The sequence below is a fragment of the Oreochromis niloticus genome, linkage group LG15 (genome assembly GCF_001858045.2).
Source record: "Oreochromis niloticus isolate F11D_XX linkage group LG15, O_niloticus_UMD_NMBU, whole genome shotgun sequence".
NCBI classification, from domain to species: domain Eukaryota; kingdom Metazoa; phylum Chordata; class Actinopteri; order Cichliformes; family Cichlidae; genus Oreochromis; species Oreochromis niloticus.
The window spans coordinates 6875740-6900925 of NC_031980.2; the positions used below are offsets into that span (position 1 = coordinate 6875740).

Here is a 25186-nt window from a genome sequence, read left to right on the forward strand (position 1 = left end):
TGGACCAGAAAGAATTAGGTAAATATCCAGGAGTGGAGGAAATGTTCAAGGTTATCACAGTGGAGTGGAGTTGTGCCATGCTGCAGGTTTGCTAACCCTCTCTGTTTTTCACATAATGATATTATCCTATGTCCTCGCATGTGATTGGCCACAATATGGAGGGATTGGAGCATAGCTGAGTCACTGTGTGAGAGCTGAGCAGCGAAAGGAAACTAAGTGAGGAGCCGGCTCTCACTCAATGGGAGTCGACTCTTCTGATTCACTACAAAGCACTCTCTAAGCACGGCTCTTAGAGCTGACGCTGACACAACACATTAATCGAACGTTATGTTGTGTGTCATGGATACTGTTGACTCCAAATCTCCCGACTACTATCTCGATCTGAGACAGCAAGACCGAGACAGTGAGACCAAGACAAGACCGAGGGATCCGAGACCAGGACAAGACTAAGACCAAAGTCCGTCGAGACCAAGACAAGACCAAGACCACGTAAAAGTGGTCTCGAGACCGGTCTCGAGACATCCAACTCTAGGTATTAATGCATGTAATACACATCATTTACTATTCAAATGAAATTTATGCACAAGTTCAATAAGGAAGATCTGTAATCACTCATCTTGCTGCTTTCCTGGATGTTCGGCTGCTTTTCTGTTCTTTTAATGATTACCACTTTTTCACGTTCAGTCTCAATACTGAAATCATTACTCTAGTCCAATCATCTGGTTTCAGTTGTTGCTGTCAGTCATTCTCCTTTTCAGAATCCCTTTCCATTTACCAACCTCCTTCCCATCTCCATCTTAGACACCTCAGCCAGAGCGCCACCCAGCCTCAGTCATCTTCACCACCACCAGCGTCTGTGGGGGTCCTGTCCTAAATCCTATTACTGCATGGATTCTGTTCTTCCATGATGTGTCATCAGAGTCTAATTGCCTAGTACATTAGTTGCTCTTTCACTATAAATCATGTTCAATTCTTCCAAGTGATCCTTCTTGAAATGACACATCTATCAGATGAATGAAAGGCGAAGAGCCTGTGTATTCATTTAACTACACCTTGGTGTGGCAGGAGACCAGTTGACTAAGATCTGATTTGGACTGATGGCTGTATTGTTTTAAGGTTTAGGATCTGTGTCCACATGGTTTGAATTGCAATCTCAAGCAGTGGGGTCACTAAAACTACATTTATGGTGCTGATTCAGAATCAGAGAAACTTTATTCATTCCAGAGGGAAACTGAGTAACTCACCCCGTTAGACTTTTTTTGTGTGGGTTGTGGATGTCTATGAGCACCCTAAATGCAGCGCCTGTACCAATGAGTCCACTGAGCCCAAAAGGTGATGGAACCAGTCATCTGAACTGGATTTAAAAAAAAAAAAAAAAACCCACAGTAATAACAACATTAAATTTAGAATAGAATAGAATAGAATTTAACTTTATTGTCATTGCACATGCACAGGTACAGGGCAACGAAATGCAGTTTGCATCCATCCAGAAGTGCTTTAGTGATATAGATATATTACAATATATATTAGCAATAATATAGATATGCAAGTATATTACAGAAATGGGTCTATTGTGGTATTTTATAATGTACACGGTATGAAGTATGTTGTGAATATTCTATAACTATAGGTATGTACAGGCTGTAGTGAGTACAAGCTATGTACAGGATATGAACAGGATATAAATATGAAAAACTATACAGAATATGAAATAAATAACTTTACAGAAATATGAGATATACAGTTATACAGAAATGCGAACTATGCAAGTTGTAAACAGTTGTAAGGTTAAAAATTATTGTATGTACAGAATGATTATTTATACAGAGCTATACAGTAGTGCAGTTAAGATAAGTGAGGGTGTGGATAATTTCTACAGAGGCTGTCAGATGTCAGGAGGCAGAGTTCAGGAGTCTGACAGCTGTGGGGAAGAAGCTGTTCCGGTACCTGGTGGTCTTAGTCCGGAGGCTCCTGTAGCGCCTCCCAGAGGGCAGGAGGGTGAAGAGTCCATGTGATGGGTGATGATTTTCCCAGCCCTTTTCAGACACCACTTCCTGTAGATGTCTTTTATGGCAGGAAGTGGTGCTCCGGCGATGCGCTGGGCAGTTTTCACGACCCTCTGCAATGCCTTCCGGTCCGAGGCAGAGCAGTTCCCGTACCAGACTGTTATACAGTTGGTCAGGACGCTCTCGATGGTGCAGCGATAGAAGTTCACCAGGATGTCTGAGGAAAGGTGGTTCTTCCTCAGAGTCCTCAAGAAGAAGAGGCGCTGGTGAGCCTTCTTGACCAGCTTGGAGCAGTTGGTCGTCCAGGTGAGATCCTCGGAGATGTGGACTCCCAGGAACTTGAAGCTGTTCACACGCTCCACAGCCGTCCCCTTAATGTGGATGGGTGGATGTGGGTCAGCATTCCTCCTGTAGTCCACGATGAGCTCCTTGGTCTTCTCGGTGTTAAGCAGCAGGTTGTTTGTGTCGCACCACTCAGCCAGACGATCCACCTCCTCCCTGTAGGCGGCCTCATCGTTGTCACTGATGAGGCCAATCACCGTGGTGTCATCTGCAAACTTAATGATGGTGTTGGAACCATCAGCAGGTCTGCAGTCGTGGGTGAAGAGGGAGTAGAGGAAAGGGCTCATCACACAGCCTTGTGGTACACCGGTGTTCATTGTGATGGTAGATGAGCAGTGGTTATCCAGTCGGACATGTTGGGGGCGGTTGGTCAGGAAGTCCAGTAACCATTTGCAGATGAGGGAACTGATGCCCAGGTCTGTCAGTTTCCTGATGAGTTGTGAGGGGTGGATTGTATTGAACGCTGAACTGAAGTCTATAAACAGCATTCTGGCGTAGGTGTTGTTGTTGTCCAGGTGTGAGAGGACAGAGTGCAGTGCGATGGAGACTGCATCCTCTGTGCTCCTGTTCTGGCGGTATGCGAATTGGTGGGGGTCCAGGGTGGGGGGAAGACAGGATTTGAAGTGTGCTAAGACCAGCTGCTCTAAGCACTTAGTGATGATGGGGGTGAGTGCTACTGGGCGGTAGTCATTGAGGCAAGATGGGTTGGAGTTTTTGGGTATCGGGACGATGGAGGTGGATTTGAAGCAGGCCGGTACCACAGCGTGGGCCAAGGACAGGTTGAATATGTCTGTCAGGACTCCTGCAAGCTCCCCAGAACACGCTCTGAGAACAGAGCGTGTTCTGTATCTTTTGTTTTTTTAATTTTTTTTTGCTGGTTTTAATGTTGTATATTTTTGTGAAACTTTGGATTATTGCCAGATTTACAAATTAAATTACAACCATAAATATAAAATTTGACCAAAGCTAGAAAAAAAGGTTGTGTTGTTGGAAGATAATTCAAGTAGGATGAGATGTTAAAAGGAACACACATCATTTTAATTTGATTGAAATTTCTGACCACATGAAAATAGTGCACCATCTGCTGGTCACTTAACTCTTAGCCTCACTGTAAAATGCAGACAGTGGCATCTCTCCCCATCAATTTGCAATGAATATATCATAGCAATCAATATACTCAACACGTTTCTGTAGAAACCGAGGTACCGGTATAAAAAAACAATGACATAAAATGACCGAAATCCTATCAGGAACTCTTTCAACAGCAAAGCATATGTCACACAGTGGAAAATTGTGTTCTTATATTTTTTGGGGGGGGGATCACAGTGTGTATTGGTACATAGTGTTGATTTTATTTGCATGATTTTATTGTGATATTTATATGGCATGTTTAGTCATTGATATTTATATTGCATGGTTTTATCTTCATATTTATATTGTGTATTTTAGTGTTGTTGCACAATATTCTTTTAATCCACTGTGGATTAAAAGAATTTGTATTTGAAATTCTGGCTGTGTTTGTTTCCATGGAAATAATGCTGTGTTTAAGGCCAACTTAGTCTCTGTGCCCTGCCACTCACTCCCCTTCCTCTTGTATGTGAACGGACTTGGAGGTGAAGATTTATATCCACCAGTTTTAGCGGCTACACATACTCTGGCCTTGGACCAATAGTGAGATTTGCAGCATGTTATTACTTTTCTTTTACCAGAAGAACTACCAAAACTGGAATCATACTGGATCATATAAAAAACCTCCAGAACAGAAACTAAATGAGCCTCAATGTGGGACTTTTTTTATTGCCAACTTCTGTTTACACAAAATGTGCTTAATAAAACTGCATTAAATCCTGTTTTGTTTCCTGTAATGTTAGAAACCAAACTCCACCACTAGAGGGTGATGTTGTAAAAAGTGGAATCAAAATGTTGTTGAGAGATACAGTTAAGATGGCGAACTGATCAACACACATGAAATATCCTCCTGCATTATGTAAGTTTACGTGTTGCGTTCATTAAAAGGCACTTGTTCCTTGCTGAGGACTTGTGTCAGCTACCATTACATCCTGCTATTCATGTAAATGTTTTAAGCATTCATGTGTATACACATCATTTACCATTACAACTATGTGGACTATTCAAGGAGAGGGTAGGAGCTTGTGTAATAAATTGACAACACTGACAATAAATTAACATCCAGTTTTGTAAATTGCTTTAATTTCCTACTTCAACAAAAGCTTTGCTGTTCTATGCACATTTCATGTGTATATATTTGTTGAACCCACCCAGATCTGTGTCCATATGGCTCAGATTTTGACCTCAAACATGATGCTGTCATTAAATTCAAACCTACATTCATTCTGTTGGACTGGTTCAACCATCTGCATGTCTATAGATTTTTTTTTTGTTATCGATCAGAGTGGGTTGCAGATTTCTGAGGACCTGCACGAAGCCTGTTCTTGCACTCCATCTTTTTGCTTTGAGTCTGTGATGGAATGAATGTAGTAGTTTTTCATTTATTTATTTATTTTATTGACAAGGCAGACAACATTTTATGTGACTATAATATGTTTATTCTTTTGCATGTGAGAACTTTTTGAATTTTGTAACACAAGATATTTGAATGTTTTTCAGTGCTAACAAAAAAGAAAAAAACCCATATTGTAATGTTAGTGGGTTTTTATCAAGGTAAAAGTCTGTATAAGCCCTGTATTCCCCACTTACAGGGAGTGCAGAATTATTAGGCAAGTTGTATTTTTGAGGAATAATTTTATTATTGAACAACAACCATGTTCTCAATGAACCCAAAAAACTCATTAATATCAAAGCTGAATGTTTTTGGAAGTAGTTTTTAGTTTGTTTTTAGTTTTAGCTATTTTAGGGGGATATCTGTGTGTGCAGGTGACTATTACTGTAAATAATTATTAGGCAACTTAACAAAAAACAAATATATACCCATTTCAATTATTTATTTTTACCAGTGAAACCAATATAACATCTCCACATTCACAAATATACATTTCTGACATTCAAAAACAAAACAAAAACAAATCAGCGACCAATATAGCCACCTTTCTTTGCAAGGACACTCAAAAGCCTGCCATCCATGGATTCTGTCAGTGTTTTGATCTGTTCACCATCAACATTGCGTGCAGCAGCAACCACAGCCTCCCAGACACTGTTCAGAGAGGTGTACTGTTTTCCCTCCTTGTAAATCTCACATTTGATGATGGACCACAGGTTCTCAATGGGGTTCAGATCAGGTGAACAAGGAGGCCATGTCATTAGTTTTTCTTCTTTTATACCCTTTCTTGCCAGCCACGCTGTGGAGTACTTGGACGCATGTGATGGAGCATTGTCCTGCATGAAAATCATGTTTTTCTTGAAGGATGCAGACTTCTTCCTGTACCACTGCTTGAAGAAGGTGTCTTCCAGAAACTGGCAGTAGGACTGGGAGTTGAGCTTGACTCCATCCTCAACCCGAAAAGGCCCCACAAGCTCATCTTTGATGATACCAGCCCAAACCAGTACTCCACCTCCACCTTGCTGGCGTCTGAGTGGGACTGGAGCTCTCTGCCCTTTACCAATCCAGCCACGGGCCCATCCATCTGGCCCATCAAGACTCACTCTCATTTCATCAGTCCATAAAACCTTAGAAAAATCAGTCTTGAGATATTTCTTGGCCCAGTCTTGACATTTCAGCTTGTGTGTCTTGTTCAGTGGTGGTCGTCTTTCAGCCTTTCTTACCTTGGCCATGTCTCTGAGTATTGCACACCTTGTGCTTTTGGGCACTCCAGTGATGTTGCAGCTCTGAAATATGGCCAAACTGGTGGCAAGTGGCATCTTGGCAGCTGCACGCTTGACTTTTCTCAGTTCATGGGCAGTTATTTTGCGCCTTGGTTTTTCCACACGCTTCTTGCGACCCTGTTGACTATTTTGAACGAAACGCTTGATTGTTCGATGATCACGCTTCAGAAGCTTTGCAATTTTAAGACTGCTGCATCCCTCTGCAAGATATCTCACTATTTTTGACTTTTCTGAGCCTGTCAAGTCCTTCTTTTGACCCATTTTGCCAAAGGAAAGGAAGTTGCCTAATAATTATGCACACCTGATATAGGGTGTTGATGTCATTAGACCACACTCCTTCTCATTACAGAGATGCACATCACCTAATATGCTTAATTGGTAGTGGGCTTTCGAGCCTATACAGCTTGGAGTAAGACAACATGCATGAAGAGGATGATGTGGACAAAATACTCATTTGCCTAATAATTCTGCACTCCCTGTATTCCAAAACCACATTCAGCTCAGCATCCCAGTAAGTACAAAGCTCTCTCTCCTGATATCAATGACAACGTTATAACTAAGAGTTTTTTAAAAAAAACAAAACAATCCTTGAATATAGGATGTTTTGAAAACAAACAAGAATTCAGAAAGAAAAGAAAAACAAAACAAGAAAAGAAAAGAAAACTGTCATGACAAAATAGAAAAAAAGGAGATTATACTATATAGAGTAAATGTATTTGCATGTTCAATTCAATTTAATGTGTACATTGATTCCTTTTAATGCTTTTCCTTATTTCTTTTCTACAAACATGTATTTCCTCTGTCTGAGGACCAGCTGTAATCAGCACACAGCTGATTTGAGGGAAGGTGTTGCTTAACCTCAAAGTTTATTGTTACACCAGCAATCACTGTTAGGGTTTTGTATTGTTGATTGTCATTTATGCTTAGAAGTATATAATCGATTGTGTAGTGATAGGAGGTTTGATCCTTAGTAGTCTGCAGAGACACGTTGTGTGCATTCCAGAGCACTCTGGGAGCATGGGAGAGGCCGTGCCTTGTCTTATTGTTTTATGGTATAGGAGGACACCTTCTCTGTATCTGGTTAAGCATAAGACCCTTTTGTTTAGATGGACCGCTAGACTCCTGGCACCAGCTTTGGGGAGTCTTCAAGGGATCACATCTTGACCCCACACATATACACACATAGACACACACACAAGGTATTCTTTGTTCACATGTATACCTATGTAAGATGTCATATGTTAATGAACCTATGCATATTCATGTAACCACAATAAAAGAGCAGTGTTACGGGAGAGCGGACGAGAGCAACTGGGGTCAAGCGAAGGAACGGCGCCTGTCCAGTTCTCTCCCGTGCACGTAAAACATAAAGGACGTTACCTACTCGTGTCTTGCTTTGCTGTGTAATTACATTGTCTTCAACGTTCCAGCGAATAGGTTCAAGCTACAAACCTATCAATCACCAAGAGCTTTCTGTGATAAATAGAGCGGACGGCACAACGTGTGTATCAGTGGGATAGAAGAGGTTTTTTGACTTAATTTCCCAGTCAGCATATGTTACTGGGTTGCTTCTTCTGCAGTGGGAGCTGTGGACATAGTTTGGGAAATTCTGAATTTCTGTATGAAAAGTTGAGCAGTTCTGTGGCACAGGCTGGACAAACGATTAGAAGTAAAGGCATACAGAAGTGGATTCAGGGCACTGTTTACAAATACTATTGCTGCAACAGTGTTCCTAATGTCATGAGAAAACTTCACCAGCCCCTCGTTCTTTAGGGAAATCGCTGCCACACTAATTAGATTAATGACAAGATATGGCATCCACAGGACAACCAAGGTCACAGTGATGCTGGTAATCAGTCTGGTGGTCTGTGGATTGTTGAAAAATGCTGCCTGATTCACTTTTCTGTACAGATTGATATATGAAAAAACAATGACAGAAAGTGACACAAATCCTACAAGAGTCTCTGTCAACACTACAGCCATCCTCTGGCCCTCGGTGGAGTATTGATTACTGCATCTTGTCCATCGCTGATCTTCAGATAACTGTCGAAAGACTAAAGCAGGAGTGGACAGGATCATTGCAGCCAGCCAGAGCGGAACCAGCAGCATCCTTGCTTTTACCCGATTTAAACTCCTCTGCAGGTGAACGACCTGAAGGTATCGCTGGACACTCAGCACAGTCACAGTCAGCAGACTGGCATAAAGACTGCAATACACAAAGTATGTTATGAGTTTGCAGCCCACCAGACTAAAGGTCCAGCCATAGAGGAATGAGTAAATCCACAGTGGAAGGGTAACCAAGCAGAGCAGGTCTGACACAGCCAGACTCAGCATCAAACTCTGGCTCAGACTGGACATGTTCTCCCAGTTTGGCTTGACAATGATGACAGCGATATTTCCAGGGAATCCCAGCAGGAAGCAGATGGACATCACTACTGCAGGAACCAGACCGCTGGAGTCCAAGGATGGATGAGGTGAATCCCCAGGAGAGGAGGAGATGTTAGAAGTAACCATGGTGGAGTTGAGTTGCGCCATGCTGCAAACTTGCTGACTGTTGTGCACTACACAAGTGATGATGATGATAAATGCGCAGCCACATGAACAAGTTGTTACTTTTGATGAAGTCAAAGAGGAACTAATAACAAAGATACTGTGATGCTGATCCAAACATTTGCATTCATGGTTTCAGGATTTTTGCATGACTCTTTCTATAAATCTTTGCATTTATTTCCATTTATTCAGAGAGCACCAGCGTAAAAACATCTAGAAACATAAATTAACCTTTGCCATTTAACATTATAGTAGCCTAGAAATGTGGGTGGACAGCTATGTTTTTTTGTTGTTGTTGTTGTTGTTTTACAACAAGGACAGCATTTAGTGGGAACTGTGGATGTGTTTATTTTATTTACAGTTGGGGATTTCTGGAATTTTGCATTTTTGTATCTAAGCATATTTGCATGTCTTTCGCTAACTTTCACATTAGCTTTTTTTAGACATACAGTGGAAAATGAAACCACATCAAATTCAATAGGTTTTTTTTTTTAAACTGGTAATGAAAATTTACTTCTCATGGATTTCACACTCTTTGAGGCTATTTTTCAGCTCATAACTCTGGAGAAATAAGTTCTATAATTTATAATACAATCTGGCTATATTAACCTACAACCAGAAATGAATGACAATTCAATATCTTGATGCGCACTTAATAAACCAGATTAAGAAATACCTGAAAGTTGATTCCTTTCATCTCAGTGCCATATTTTCAGTGGGAGAAATGTTTGATTCCTCATCCAAGTGTCTTCTTCAGACTCAGCTGATTATGAACATTTGCATAATAACCGCATAATAATTGAAGTGCCACCATTACTCAATAATGAGCTACGAGCTCATTATTAGCTCATTCCCTCTCGTATCCTGTTCATCTTAGCCTTGTCTCTGTCTGTTCTTCCTACCATCACCTATATGTAGTCTGTCATGTCTCCATGCTTGTTTATTTTTTGTCTATGCCAGTTTGTGTGTCTTAGCATAAACACTCAGAGTTTGTCTGAGTGTTTACTAGAGACAAAGACCATATCTATAATCACCCTCTTGATTATCTGAACCTCCAAAGAATGTTATTTCTCCTGAGCTAATCCCTCCACTAATCTCATCCTCAGGGTGAGAGCGGGCAGGGCCCAGCTGACCTCTGCACCCATACCTGTTCCTCGGGTGAGGCGGACCAGGTTCCAGCCAGTCCCTGAACCTTTCCTAGTTCCTAGGGTGAGGCTATCCGATACCCAACTTGTCTCTGCAATTCTCAAGGTGAGATCAATTGGGGTCTATTCTGTCCTTAAACTGGTCCCTCTTCATAGGGTGAGGTTAACCAAGACCCAGGAGGTGAGATGGTGGTTTATCAACTTTGCTCAGTGGCAAACACATCTGATGCTTTGGTGTATCAGAACTGCAGTGCCGGTGTACCAGGTGTTTACATCTGAGTCAGACAGGAAGCAGGACATGCAGGCAGCAAAGGGAAGTGGCAGAGGAGGGTGGCTGGGGTATTTTCAAGGCGTAGGTGGAAGTTAAGAAGTGTGAGCAGAGGGACTTAAATGATGCAGTGAGATTCACACCTATTAAATATCCTGAGATCTGCTACTGGATCCATGAAGTCTAAAGCAGTGGGTTTATGGGAGGCAAAGACCTGGTGTGACTTTGCAAGAAGCTCAAATTTAAGTGTTGTGTGTTTAAAAACAACTGTCATAATATTGGTGCTGATCATTAAATTCTTGAGCCTAAAAGCTTTATATAAAACTCAAAGCAACATTTTAGTAGAAATGTTGTATTGGAAGCCAAATAATTCAAATGTCTGTCCAAAACAAGTCACTCATCCAGCTGGACCCAAAAACACCATTCTGGCCATATTGCTCCATCCAGTTGGTCAGCTGGGAAATCGAGCTCAGCAATGCAGACCTTCCCAAGCTGGAAATGCTTGTACTTTTTGCAATTGGCATTAAAAACAGCTCCTGATGCTCTTTTAGTCAATTAAGTGAATTCTGATTGTGAAAGACATGATCTATATGAATGCCAGGCTTTTTGTGTTGTTTTAACTACCATTTTGGAAAATGTGACACCTACAAAGTTTTATTTTGTTTTAAGAAGTTATTCATGTAAAAGGCTTTATGTCATTGCAATATGTCATAGATTTTTTGTTGGGGTTATGGAGATTGCATCAACACAAAGGGGAAGTAGCATTGCATAGCTCTGCATAGCTTTGCTGGCTGCTGCAAAGCTCCCGTACATCGTTAGAGTCGCTTTTCAACGTATGGTTGGAAAAGCGACTCCCCATATACGATGGTAATGATAAGCAGGTTAGTTGCAGTGTTAATACTACTGCACAGAAAGATTTTTGAAGCTGGACAACAGCTGTCACGGTCCTGGGTCTGTGACCCAGTGTTTTGTGTTGTTTATTATTAATAGTGTTTGCTTTAGTGTTATTTAGAGTTCTTAGTCTTTTGGTTTCTCTCTTTGTCTTCCCTGTAAGCCGTATCCCCTCGTCAAGTCCGCGCCTCTGTGTTATGTTTCCTGTTTTACTTTGAATGTCTGCATCCTATGTTAATGTTTTCAGTTTTGCTTCCCCTTGGTCTTGTCATGTTTGATTACTCCCAGCTGTGTTCTACTTCTGTGTCTCGTTCCCTCGTTATCCCTCTGCGTATTTAAGCCCCGTGTTTTCCGACCTCCCTCGTTCCATGGTGTGTGTTCTACCTTTTTAAAGCCTCGGTCGTATTTCCACTTTAAGTTAGTTTCTGTTTATTTTGCTCTTGCGCAATAAAAGCTGAGTTCACGTTTGCCTCCTGGAGTCTGCATTTTGGGTCCTCCGTTCCTGTCTGCCGCACACAGTCCATGGCAACAGCAGAATTTATTTACAGATTTACTGTAAATAAGGAGACTGATTGACTGTAATTACTTTGTAGATTTATACATAAAACGCAACAAAAAAAGGTAATCAAGTTGTTTTAAAATGTGAACATGATTGAATGTAATGTTTTTTGTTAAAAGAATGTGTGGAAGCAAAAAGAACATGGCTGAAAGAAAGAAAAAATGGTGTAAAATTCTGTTTAAAAACAAGATGAGGAAGAGCCTGCAGACTGAACGGATCTCCTGTCTCTACTTTTGTGTTTAAAAAATAAAATAAAATAAAAATAAAAGCCCAAATGAAGGCCTGTAACAACAAAGTCATTAATGGACACAGAAGTAGCTTTTCAAAAAAAGATAAGGAGAATTCATTTCGGCTGCAATGTTGTTTTCTTAGGTAAGACATAACCAGTCAGTTGGTTTTTTTTCTGTTTTGTTTTGGCTCATACTGCCATGAAGTATCAAAGCCTCTACTGCGATCTAGTGGTAAAGCATAATATCACTATACAAGAGGCCCACTTAAAGCGATGCAGATGATATTTTAAGCTGAAGAGTAAATAAGCTAATAAAATAACAATTCTTCAACATATCATGAGGCATTTCAGTGGAAGAACAATGCAGAGCTTTGGTGAGATTTTCCAGTGAATACAATCACAGAGGCGGTGGAAGAATGGAAGTAAGAGAAGCTTTCAAAAATACAAATAAATTTCTCTGAAAACTTTTCTGAAGGAAGAACAGAACACACACAGGTACTTTGTAACTGTGCCAGATATAGTTGTACCTTTACAGGTTTTAGTTAAAAAGTTAAGACATGTGTATAATATGATGCACTGTAAAAAAAAAAAAACAAAACAAAACTGCGCAACAGTATGTAAAAAAAAATGCAAAATTAGTTCCACTTACACCAACACTAACCAATTACAACAAGTGAGGTTAGTCTCATTTACTGCATCAGTATTAATAATACCATGACATACAGAGTTACAGCAGACAATTTAAGTACATTTTTGTGTTGTTTCTACATTTACATATGATATTACTTACATATAGTATTTGGGAAATTTACTTTATTGTTGAGTAAGGCCATTCTCTAGTTAGCCAGCTGATCTCATCAAATCCTCGGGAACATAGATACGTACAAACACATCATTAGAACTGACAAACATTTCTCTAAGAAATATTAAAACTATTACAGAACATTTTCAGCTATGGTGAAGTCATTTTTCATTGTGTTCCTACTCTTACCAGGAAGAACATACAGGTACTTCCTCTACTTCCTCTAATTTTAATTGGTCTTTTAATTCTTTCAACATTTGCCTGCTTCCTTGTCAACAAACATCTATTTTCACATCTCAAGCTTAAACCAAAATTCATCAATTCATTGTGACAAATAGAGAGCACCACAACCTATATGTAACAGCAGGAGAAAAATCCTTTGACCAAAAGATGCCTTTTCCAATGTCACAAGGGGAAAAATAATTCCCCTGAGAGCTTTTAACATTGAGATGTTGCTTCCGCACTGATATCTGTTGACAGAGTCAGATTTTGGGAATTTTTGAACTTCTGTATTAACTGTTCAGCAAGTTTTTGGCGCAGAGTTGTCAAACGAATTGAAGTAAAGGCGTACAGGAGTGGATTCAGGGCACTATTTATAAATGTTAGTGCTCCAACAATGCTCCAGCTGTCTTCACAAAACTTCAGCAGTCCCCCGTTTTTCAAGGAAATAGCTGCCACACCCAACACATTTACAGAAAGATATGGCATCCACAGGACAACAGAGGTCACAATGATCCTGGTAATTAGTCTGGTGGTCTGTGGATTGTTGAAAAACGCTGCCCGATTCACCTTTCTGTAGAGACCGATATATGTAAACATTATGACAGAAAGTGAAAGAAATACTACAAGAGTCTCTGTCAACACTACAGCCAACCTCTGGCCATCAGAAGAGTGTTTATTTTTGCATTTTGTCCAGTGTTGTTGTTCTACCAGCTTTCGAACTACCAACTCAGGAGTGGACAGGATCATTGCAGCCAGCCAGAGTGGAACCAGCAGCTTCCGTGCTTCAACCCGATTTAAACTTCTCTGCAGGTGAACAACCTGAAGGTAACGCTGGACGCTCAGCAGAGTCACAGTCAGCAGGCTGCCATAAATGGTGCAATACACAAAGTATGTTATGAGTTTGCAGGACACCAGACTTATCATCCAGTTATTGAGAAAAGAGTAAATCCACACTGGAATGGTAAGCATGCAGAGCAGGTCTGACACAGCCAGACTAAGCATCAAACTCTGGCTCAGACTGGACATGGTCTCCCAGTCTGGCTTGAGAATGATGACAGCAATGTTTCCAGGGAATCCCAGCAGGAAGCAGATGGACATCACCACCGTAGGAGCCACACCAGCGGACCAGGAGATTTTGGGTGAATATCCAGGAGTGGAGGAAAAGTTAAGGGTATTCACCGTGGTGGTGAGTTGTGCCATGCTTCAAACTTGCTGACAATATTGTGCACTGAGCAAGTTATTATAATAGATGTACCATCAGGTGATCAAGTTGTTCTCATTTGATGCTGTCAAAGGGGAACTAATAAGAAAGAAACTGTCGTGTTGACATAAACACCTGCTCTTATGGTTTCAGGATGTTACATGCCTTCTGTATGCATTCTGTCAACACCCAAACTTGATTCATGAACCAATTATCTCTTAAAATTGAGCATACATTTTCATATTTAGGAGTTCATGCTATACAATTGGAGATTTTGCCAATTTTTTCCAACACTGACACCACAGTAGAAATTTAAAAAAAGAGGAGAAATAATAATATCATATAATAAATAAAAATAAAGGCTGACAACACGAGACAAACAATAAAATCCCCGTCTGATAGTTACGGGCCACAGTATTCCGAGGCTTTGAAGTATGTGTCAAGAAATTCAGGAAGTCCCTTATCAAGCGTGTATTGAGGCTCGCTCGCAAATGATCGATGACGTCTGGCGCCTCAATGATTCAGGAATTAGTTTGATCACTGTCGATATTTATCAACATATATAAAGGGATTCCCTCAACATTCTTGTGTCAGTGTTCGTATTGGAATCTCGCCAGTTTTCCTGTGACATAGAGGAGCTTGTTTCCATGGAGTCTGCTAAAAGAAGAAAGATTGAAGAGTTGAAGAGCTGCTCCATCCACAAGGTGATCTCTACCAATAAAGTATTACACATAATATGCCTGTAAATAATGAAATGTGTTACTACTATAATATTCACAAGTCTTTTTTTTCATTCCATTGGGAAGTGTTTATTGTGTGTCAATGGCAACAACACTGCATCTATGGGTATCATCTAGGCAGGCTTGCTGTGTGTCAGGGGTCGTGTGCGGAGGCGAGGAAGAGATGACCCACACGCAGGACTCTTGGTGCAGAATGAGGAGGTTTATTGGAAACGGAGACAACAGATGACAGGATGGCTGGCTGAACTGAATGGACAGGCAAACTAACTGGCTGACTGAACTGAACACGCGACAAGAACGACATCAATGACCCGACAATGAACTGATGGAAACTGAGGACTTACACACCCGCTGGATGAATAATGACTGATAGATGACAGGTGAGTGAGCAGCTGAACATAATTGAACTAACGATACATGGAATGAGCTGGAACACAACACACAGGTACACAGGCTGAAACAGGAGACAGGGAGTGAGGAACATGGATGTGGCAAAATAAACTGAACATGACAAAACTGAAAACACTGGGTCAACGACCCAGGAAACCTGACACTGTGGGATAGTTGTGCACTCCTGCCTTTCAGCACAATGTGAAATGGTTTCTCTAAAGCCAGAGTCGTTATTAGCAAAAGGAGAAACTGAGTCTAAGCACAGTGGAAAAAATATATTATCTTGATAAAAATGATAAAAGTTAACATCCGCCCAGTATTCATTAGCACGATCACTGTCCCATCATTTGAAAACACTGCAATTTTAACATAAATATCTCATGTCATGGATATGGCCACATACAATCAAATTAGGGTGTTTTTTAAATTCTAGGCAGTGATTACACCCATGTTGACACTGTTGCATGATAGCCAAAATGCAGTCACAAATAATTGAAATGGCAATAAAGGTTTTGACCAGCAGGGGGGTATGTTTGCACATGAAGCCTTAAAAAACTAACCGTTTTTTAGTCATTCAAATGGAAAGCTACAAGTCATCACGAGGCCATCACTATCTGATACCATGTTTAAATATACATTTATTATAACCGTGCTATTTTGCATGGAAGCATTAGTATCAGCAAACAGGGGCGAGTCTAATGGGGGGCATGGGGTGTAATAGACCATATTTATTTAATGGTTTTCATAACCAAACAAAGCAATTATCTTTATGATCCCACATCAGTATAATTTTATATGAATTAAGCATATTTCACAAGATTTTCAGTAATTATTAAACTGTTGTGTGTGGACACAGGAACATTCTAAAATTGTTGTAAAAACATCAATAACTAATTTTAGGGGAGGAAAAGGGATCATTCACAATGTGCACCAGGCACAACTGTACATGTTGCATCTGCAAGGTAAATATAAGAATATAAGTACATATAATATAACACACTACCTTTACTCTAATTAACAGAGGTGTCAGCTAACTATTTTTAAACTACTGAACCAACCCTTTGCTTTCATAATATTAAGAGGAGAGTGGGCTTGCTTGCAAAGCTAATGACTGAGGTAATGTTAGCAGTTTCAATTTTTTAGCTGCTTGTACCCAATAGTTAGGATTCAGTACACGAGCCTCTTTAAATTAAGACAGATGTATCTATTCTAATGTCCCCTGCACTCACACAGACTTGTTATTCTTTCTCTCAGCAGATTCATTATGGCTTGTTGGTGTCAAGTCAAACTTATCTTACTTACCAAAAGGGTAAGTTTGAACCATAAGCATTTTAAGGATGTTCAGAAATTACACATCTCAATGCTGTGGTGTTTTAGTGAAAACCCTAAAAATGTAATAATTTAGAGTCACCACTACTTTGGCTACACCTGGTTACACCTAACTACTACTTTAGTGTAGGAAAAACATTAATATATATATATATATATATATATATTTATATATTACCATTTAAAAAATAGCAAAATAGTTTGCATGTTATTCCTACACCAGAGTGGTAGTTAGGTTAAGTGGTAACTTAATTGATTGTGCATTTTATTGTACAAAAGCTTTTTGTATTTGCATATGCGCTTGTAATCTGTCATGAAGTGTGGAATGAGAAGCATGAAAATGCAGGGCTTAGAAACCAGCAGTTAAACTGAAAACAAACCTTTGAGCAGGACTTCTGCTGAATATCCACAGAGCGAAAGGTAAAATGGCAAAATCCAAATGTCTCTGAAGAACAAGGATTACACAAGTTAAAAAATTACCTAAAAAATTACAACGGAAATTATACACGCAGAACTAAATACAAGACACAGGAGACAAATACTAAAAGTCTGTCTTGTCTTCATATTTGTCTTGGTGGTCTGTTTCCCTAGTCATGTCTCTGTGTGTCTGCCTGCTTTCTCTTATCCCTTTGTTTTTGTTGTTAGGTCATCTTAGTTTTCTTATCTAGTCTTTAGGTTTCTGTTGTCTTGCATCCCTGCTGTTCTATGCCCCACGTATAGTCTTGTCTCTGTTTATTCCCTTGTTCCCAGCCGCGTCTCTGTCACTCCCACTGTTGTCTGTATCTAGTCAGTCTGCGTCTGTGTGTGTGTTCCCTGTACTTCCTGTTTGACTTTGAGAGTCTCAGGTTGGTGTGCGTCATGTTCTGTTTTGCTTCTCCCCCATCTCATCTGTCTGATTAGTTGCCAGTCGTGTTTCTCAGGTGTTTCCTGTTTGCCCCATTTCCCTGTTGTAATTAGTGTCTGCATCTCCCTCTGATCTGTGTCACGTTCTCTCTCATTTTCCACCATGTCTGCCTGCCTGTTTAGTTCATGTGTTTTCCAGTTTGTTTTGTTATCCTGGATTCCAGCAATAAAACTGAGGTTTGAGTTTAGCTTTGACTGTCAAACCTGTATTTTGGGCCTTCCAATCCTGCCTGCCACACACAACATATGACAAATAGAGATTTTAATAACATAAGAATGATGATAAAAAATAACACTGAAGGACCAAACATATTGAATATTGAGATATACACTTAAACTCTAATCAAGACTTCATTAATGCAGTACTTTTCATATTTATCTATGTAGGGTGCCTGCAAAGTTTCACATTGTGACAGAAGATAAAGGCTGATGGTGGCAGTAAACAAGACATTTGAAAGCACCTTAATTTTTGAAGTGAAACTTGAAACCTGCTTTACAACATACCCACTTAATGGCATGTATATATATATATATATATATATATATATATATATATATATATATATATATATGATCTTTTAGCATTGACATGTGTAATTTCTGAACATCCTTAAAATGCTTTTGGTGCAAACTTACCTGTCATGGAGTAAATCCTAGCAAAAGATAATAAAGGGAAGAACATTTTAAGCAGGCGGCTGGCGGTCATCTTTCCTGAAATTATGTCAACATGCTATTATCTGTAAAGAGAACGAGATACCAGTGGCAGACCAGGAAGTTCTGTTGTTCTCTGGGGAATGTCAGATGATTTGCATGGTGCTGGACTATGAGTAAGTCCCACTATAGGACTGGCAGTGTTTGTTCTGTTCGTCCTTGCCTGAAGACATTGGCCCTGAGGCTCAGTTGATGCCTTCCTATAGTCGTGTCCTGTTCTGCTTTCCTCATATAATAGCCTATCCCCTAATATCTCTACCATACTCTGGAGACTGTATATGGAGACACTGGAGCCATTCAACCTCACTATAGTTTAAATGAAAAATTTAATAGAGCAATAAAGTGGTTTTACACCAGCAATAGATTTTCTTTTCACTTACATAAAGCGCTAAAGTCTTTCAGTATTGACGTCCATCAGTAAGTATGTGATAAGATCTGTAATTAACAGCCTACTGTAATTACAATCACATGTTATGGATATTTTTAAAATGGAAAATCTATTTACTTTATGGGTAGCGCTTTATAATGATGTCACACTATTAAGCATTATTAGGATATTATCAAGCGATTAATTCATCATTTAAATAGCATTACTCCTCCTTAGTATCCTATTTATAAATACCCATATTTTTTATGACTATGATTACGACTATGGTTTTTACTAGCAGTAACTGTACATAGTTAAACCATGTACAGCAGTGATGGTGTACATGGGACATGGTAATAGTAATAGATGGATAAACATGTCTGTATTAATAAATGGAATATCAAGGAGGAGTAATGATATATAAAAGCACTCACTACAACCATACTAATGCTTAATAGTGTTACATTATTATAAAGTGCTACCACTTTATATTAAAATACACACAAAACCCCATTAGACAGTTAGTTTAATAAAAAACAAACAGAGGATTGCTGTATTTTTAAACCCAGTTACTAGTTTAATAAAAGTATTTTGACTTTTATATAATGGGTGTTATATCATTATGACATAAATTATGGAATAAAAGTACAAGTATAAGATTACATATAAGATACATAATAAAATCCAACTAATAACAGCACTTTTCTGTAATGTTAGGTCTGATTAATTGTATTAGAACAGCGATCGGCGATATTATTAGGTAATTTCATTGTTTACACACAATTACTTTACTGCATATTTCTGTTGTCGTTGTTTTACAGTGCAGGACAGAGAAGATCCAGGATCACAGGGGGAAAATAATTTGAAAAAAATCATGTTACTTCTGAAACGATATTTGCTAAATTAGACAGATTATGGGGAATTCTGAGCTTCTGCATTAAATGTTCAGCACTTTGTTGGCACAGAGTGGACAAACGATTAGAAGTAAAGGCATACAGGAGTGGATTCACTGCACCGTTTGCAAACGTTAGTGCTGTAACAGTGCCCCATGCTTCTTCGCAAAACTTCAGCAAGTCCTTATTGTTTAGGGAAATAGCTGCCACACCCAGGACATTTATGGCAAGACATGGTACCCACACGACAAAAAAGGTCACAATGATGCTGGTAATCAGTCTGGTGGTCTGTGGATTGTTGAAAAAGGCTGCCTGACTCACCTCTCTGTAGAGGCGGATGTATGAAAAAACATTGAGAGAAACAGAAACAAAACCCACCACTATCTCTGTCAACAACACGGCCATTGACTGGCTCACAGAACAGTATTGATGTTTGCAATATGTCCAGTCCGACTGTTCTACCAGCTGTCGAACCACTAAAGCAGGAATGGACAGGATCATTGCAACCAGCCAGAGCGGAACCAACAGCTTCCATGCTTGTACCTGATTTAAATTCCTTTGCAGGTATACCACCTGAAAGTAACGCTGGACACTCATCACAGTCACAGTCAGCAGGCTGGCATAAACGCTGCAGTACCCAAAATATGTTATGACCTTGCAGCCCACCAGGCCCAGGGTCCAGCTGCTGAGTAAAGAGTAAATCCAAAATGGAACGGTAAACATGCAAAGTAGGCCTGACACAGCCAGGTTCAGCATCAAACTCTGGGTCAGACTGGACATGTTCTCCCAGTTTGGCTTGAGAATGATGACAGCGATGTTTCCAGGGAATCCCAGCAGGAAGCAGATGGACATCACTACTGTAGCAGCTATACCACTGTAGTCCCATGAAAAATGGGGTGAATATCCAGGAGAGGAGGAGATGTTAGAATTAACCACAGCGTTGGTGAGCTGTGCCATGCTGCAAGCTTCCAGGTAGTATTGTGCTCTGAGCAATGATGATAATAAATGTCCAGTCACATGAACTGTCAAAGAGGAACTAACAACAAGGAAACAGTCGTTTCAATGTAAACATTTACACTCATGGTGTCAGGATTTTGCATGGCTTTCTTTATAAATTTTTGAATTTATTACAGGTTATAACCATATACCAAAGTTTGCTGCTGTTCACAGAAAAATGTGCTGAATAAGACTCAACCCAAATTCTGCAAATACTGAAAATGCTTTATGTCTGTAATACACATCATTTGTCAGTAAAACATGAGAATTTTTTATTTTGTCTGCATGTGGGGATTTTGCATTTTTCTACCTAAACACATTTGCATGCGTTTGCATAACTGTCATATTAGTTTTATTTACAAATTGAAAGGAAAAAAAAGAACTAATTTTTTCCACCCATACATTATTGCTTTTTAGCCTATAACAACTATAATCAGGCTATATTAGCCTAAAGGAACAAGTGAAGTGACAAGGAATAATCTGTCTGAAATCCATATGTGGCAGTCATCAGTGCATTACAGTAAATATCAGTCTCTAGTATTTCTATTCAACATACAGCAAAAAATGGGAGGATCATCTAAGGGAAAATGTTGTCTGTAAAGGTTCTCAGTCATGCAGGTCATCACAGTCTAAGGAGCTTGGAAAGAAAAGCATCTGGACTTCATTAAGTTGCTTGAAGATGTTTCACCTCTCATCCGAGAAGTTTCTTCAGGACTAGGGTCTAATGGTGGAGAGTCCCAGATTTAAGCTCTATGGGAGTTAAATTGTTTTTATATAGCACTAAAACACAACGCCATTTCTTTACGTTACAACACATATACTGTAAGATAAAGACCCTACAGTAATATAGAAAAAAACAACCTTACAATCAAAAGATACTCTATGAGCGATCATTAGGTGACAGTGAGAAACAAAACACTGCGTTTCAACCAGAAGAAGCCTCTGGCAAACTGAGGCCATGTACTGGATTGGTTGGGGTGAACGAAAAGAAATTAGGCTTTCGCTTAAAAAAAAACCTGCATCAACTCAGAGTAAACACAAACATCTAAAGTTGAGAAATAATAAAATAAAAAAATGTGTAGAATCTATTATTACAGTCACTGATAGGTGGTGGCAGGTGTTTGGTTATGGTTAGGCAGTAAAGTTAATTGATTTGGTTATGAAAACATTGTAGTTGGAGTTACATTTGCTTACTGTATGCACTCTCAGTTGTTTTCTGTTTGTTATTCACTAGAATTGACAAAATGACAAAATGTCCTCAGGCTTAAAACTTGTATGAAATTTGCCCAAAAAAGTATGATCATGAAAATCTAAGGAACTTAGAAAGACAGGTGACTGGACTTCTTTAAGACCATTTGGTCTTAGAACTGAAGCAGCTTCTCAGATGAGAGGTGAAACATCTTCAAGCAACTTAAGAAGTCCAGACGCTTTTCTTTCCAAGCTCCTTAGATTATTATGACCTGGATGACTGACATCCTACACAGACATAGGATCAGGAAAGTGATTACGATCAATAAGATTCTGTTTATGTGCTTAAAACCTTCACAGGTGACAAAAAATCTAATTGATATTATACTCTAACTTAAGGTAAGATTGTATCCAATTCATTAGATAGTTCGAGTCTTTTGAGATGTCTCCTTTTCAACAAACATCTACAATATTTTCACAGTTGAGGACCAGTTGTCACAAAGCTGATTTGAAGGGAGATGCAACCCAGTATCACAGCAAACTAGAAATACTGGTCTACCCTGTTTATTTCATACTTTGCCTCTCCAAAGCATGAAACATACATATATGTAGAAGTTTCAGTAATTTGCTGTAAGCTCCAGTAACAGCAGAGGGAGGTATTTTGTTTCAATGCAACATGAAAATAATTTGAACAAAAATAATTTTTTGTTTTATTTATTGATTTATTTGTTTATTGATTTATTTTTGCTGATAGTTTTGTATTTCTTGAATTTCTTTGACAACAAAATATCACATTAGTCTTATTTACCTGAATACATCCTTAGAATATTTGCAAAGAATGTTTTACATACAGATAATGAACATTTATTTAAATAGCTTTCACACCATTTCCAGTTGTTTTGAGCTGCAAAACCTCTGAATAGCTTATATCTGTATTACAATGATAAATATAACACTTCATTAACATTTGTGTTGTTGGAGGATGAGTATGACGTTGCATATATTCATCATTAAAGAAATTTCACTTTGAGCTAGAGTAATTATTAAAATGTACACATGTTAATTTAGAATGAAATTTCAAATGCAACTAAAAGGCGACATCTGCAGGTCATTTAACTCTTTCCACACACAGCTGATTTGAGAGGAGCTGTTGCTTAAACTCAAAGTTCATCATTAAACCATTAATCACCAACAGCTCGCTGTGACAAAAAGGGATTACAACATCCTGTGCGTATATTTCCAGTCTCAGCAGACCAAAAAACAATTTCCCAAAGACCTTTCATCATTGGGGTGCTGCTTCTGCAGTGACATCTGCTGACTTAGACATATTTTATGGAATTCTGAACTTCTGTCTTAACTGTTCAGCAATGTTTTGGCACAGAGTGGAGAAATGAATAGAAGTAAAGGCGTACAGGAGTGGATTCACTGCACTATTTATAAATGTTACTGCTCCAACAATGCTCCAGCTGTCTTCACAAAACTTCAGCAGTCCCCCATTTTTCAAGGAAATAGCTGCCACACCCAAAACATTTATGGAAAGATATGGCATCCACAGGACAACAGAGGTCACAGTGATCCTGGTAATTAGACTGGTGGTCTGTGGATTGTTGAAAAATGCTGCCTGATTCACCTTTCTGTAGAGACTGATGTATGTAAACAACATGACAGAAAGTGACACAAATCCTACAAGAGTCTCTGTCAACACTACAGCCAACCTCTGGCCATCAGAAGAGTGTTTATTTTTGCATTTTGTCCAGTGTTGTTGTTCTACCAGCTTTCGAACTACCAACTCAGGAGTGGACAGGATCATTGCAGCCAGCCAGAGCGGAACCAGCAGCTTCCATGCTTCAACCCGATTGAAACTCCTCTGCAGGTGAACAACCTGAAGGTAACGCTGGACGCTCAGCAGAGTCACAGTCAGCAGGCTGCCATAAATGGTGCAATACACAAAGTACATTATGAGTTTGCAGGACACCAGACCTATCATCCAGTTATTGAGTAAAGAGTAAATCCACACTGGAATGGTAAGCATGCAGAGCAGGTCTGACACAGCCAGACTAAGCATCAAACTCTGGCTCAGACTGGACATGGTCTCCCAGTCTGGCTTGAGAATGATGACAGCGATGTTTCCAGGGAATCCCAGCAGGAAGCAGATGGACATCACCACCGTAGGAGCCACACCAGTGGACCAGGAGATTTTGGGTGAATATCCAGGAGTGGAGGAAAAGTTAAGGGTATTCACCGTGGTGGTGAGTTGTGCCATGCTTCAAGCTTGCTGACAATATTGTGCACCAAGCAAGTGATTATAATAGATGTACCATCAGGTGATCAAGTTGTTCTCATTTGATGCTGTCAAAGGGGAACTAATAAGAAAGAAACTGTCGTGTTGACATAAACACCTGCTGTCGTGGTTTCAGGAATTTGCATCCCTTTGCCAGTGGTCCAGGTGTGCTTGCAAAGCTCCAGTAGCCTGTTATCTTTCAAGAAAATAGCTGCCACACTCAGTGCATTTATGACAAGATATGGAATCCACAAGAAAAAAAAGGTCACAGTGATGCTGGTAATCAGTCTGGTGGTCTGTGGATTGCTGAAAAAAGGCTCCCCGATTGACCTTTATGTAGAGACTGATGTATGAAAAAACAATGACAGAAAGTGACACAAATCCTACAAGAATCTCCATCAACATAGTCACTTCATCCATTTGCTCCTGGGAAATGTATTGAGTTTGGCATTTTGTCCAGTGCGATTTTTTTACCAGCTGTCGATTGATTAATTCTGGAATGGACAGGATCATTGCAACCATTGTTTCTACCTGATCTAAATTCCTTTCTGGGTACACCACCTGAACGTAGCGGTGAACACTCATCACAGTCACAGTCAGCAGGCTGCCATAAATGCTGCAGTGCACAATGTATATTATGATCTTGCAGCCCGCCAGGCTTAAGGGCCAGCAATTGAGGACAGAGTAAATCAGCACTGGAATGATACCCAAGCAGAGCTGGTCTGACACAGCCAGACTCAGCATCAAACTCTGGGTCAGACGGGACATGTTCTCCCAGTTTGGCTTGAGAATGATGAGACTGGTGTTTCCAGGAAATCCCAGCAGGAAGCAGATGGACAGCACTGCTGTGTGAACCACACCGCTGAAGTCCAAGAAGGGATGAGGTGTTTTATAATAACTTATATGTCTATGGGATTTTCCTCATTTTAGACTGAAATAGGCTAGTTAGTGTGAATGGTTGTCTGTCCCTGTGTGTTAGCCCTGCGACAGACTGGCGACCTGTCCAGGGTGTACCCCGCCTCTCGCCCTATGACAGCTGGGATAAGCTCCAGCGCCCCCTGCGACCCTGAAAAGGATAAGTGGAAGCGAATGAATGGATGGATAGACTGAAATAGGCTAGTTTGTTTTTTTGTTTTTTTTTAATTTACCAGTTTTCTCCCTTCTTGCCAAGAAGGAAACTCAGTTATCATTTACCAAAGGCTAGCTAGACTCACCTAGAAAACAAATACTTACATGTATATATATAAAATACATATTCCTAAAATGTCCTATTATTGATTAACAAGACACCTATTAGGAATAAGATTTGCATTACTGTATATACATTTACCTGACAAATCCTATTTTTGCCAACAACAATAAATCTAATTAC

At 39.6% G+C, this 25186-nt stretch overlaps 4 protein-coding genes across 4 annotated transcripts; all 4 read right to left on the reverse strand.

The window, feature by feature from the left end:
- Positions 1–276: 276 nt before the first annotated feature.
- On the reverse strand, positions 277–8663 carry LOC112842445 (leukotriene B4 receptor 1-like). The gene is made up of 2 exons (XM_025899044.1): positions 8106–8663; positions 277–381 (listed from the first exon to the last, which is right to left on the reverse strand). The coding sequence occupies exons 1-2, from the start codon at positions 8661–8663 to the stop codon at positions 277–279; spliced, it is 663 nt and encodes a 220-aa protein (XP_025754829.1).
- Positions 8664–12397: 3734 nt separating this feature from the next.
- LOC100708146 (C-C chemokine receptor type 8-like) lies at positions 12398–14714 on the reverse strand. Its single transcript, XM_005449625.3, has one exon. The coding sequence runs from the start codon at positions 14013–14015 to the stop codon at positions 13032–13034; it is 984 nt and encodes a 327-aa protein (XP_005449682.2). The 5' UTR covers positions 14016–14714; the 3' UTR covers positions 12398–13031.
- Positions 14715–19010: 4296 nt separating this feature from the next.
- On the reverse strand, positions 19011–20739 carry LOC100707875 (leukotriene B4 receptor 1-like). Its single transcript, XM_005449624.4, has one exon. The coding sequence runs from the start codon at positions 20304–20306 to the stop codon at positions 19329–19331; it is 978 nt and encodes a 325-aa protein (XP_005449681.1). The 5' UTR covers positions 20307–20739; the 3' UTR covers positions 19011–19328.
- Positions 20740–22570: 1831 nt separating this feature from the next.
- On the reverse strand, positions 22571–24796 carry LOC109194770 (C-C chemokine receptor type 4-like). Its single transcript, XM_019345550.2, has one exon. The coding sequence runs from the start codon at positions 23794–23796 to the stop codon at positions 22864–22866; it is 933 nt and encodes a 310-aa protein (XP_019201095.1). The 5' UTR covers positions 23797–24796; the 3' UTR covers positions 22571–22863.
- Positions 24797–25186: the final 390 nt, after the last annotated feature.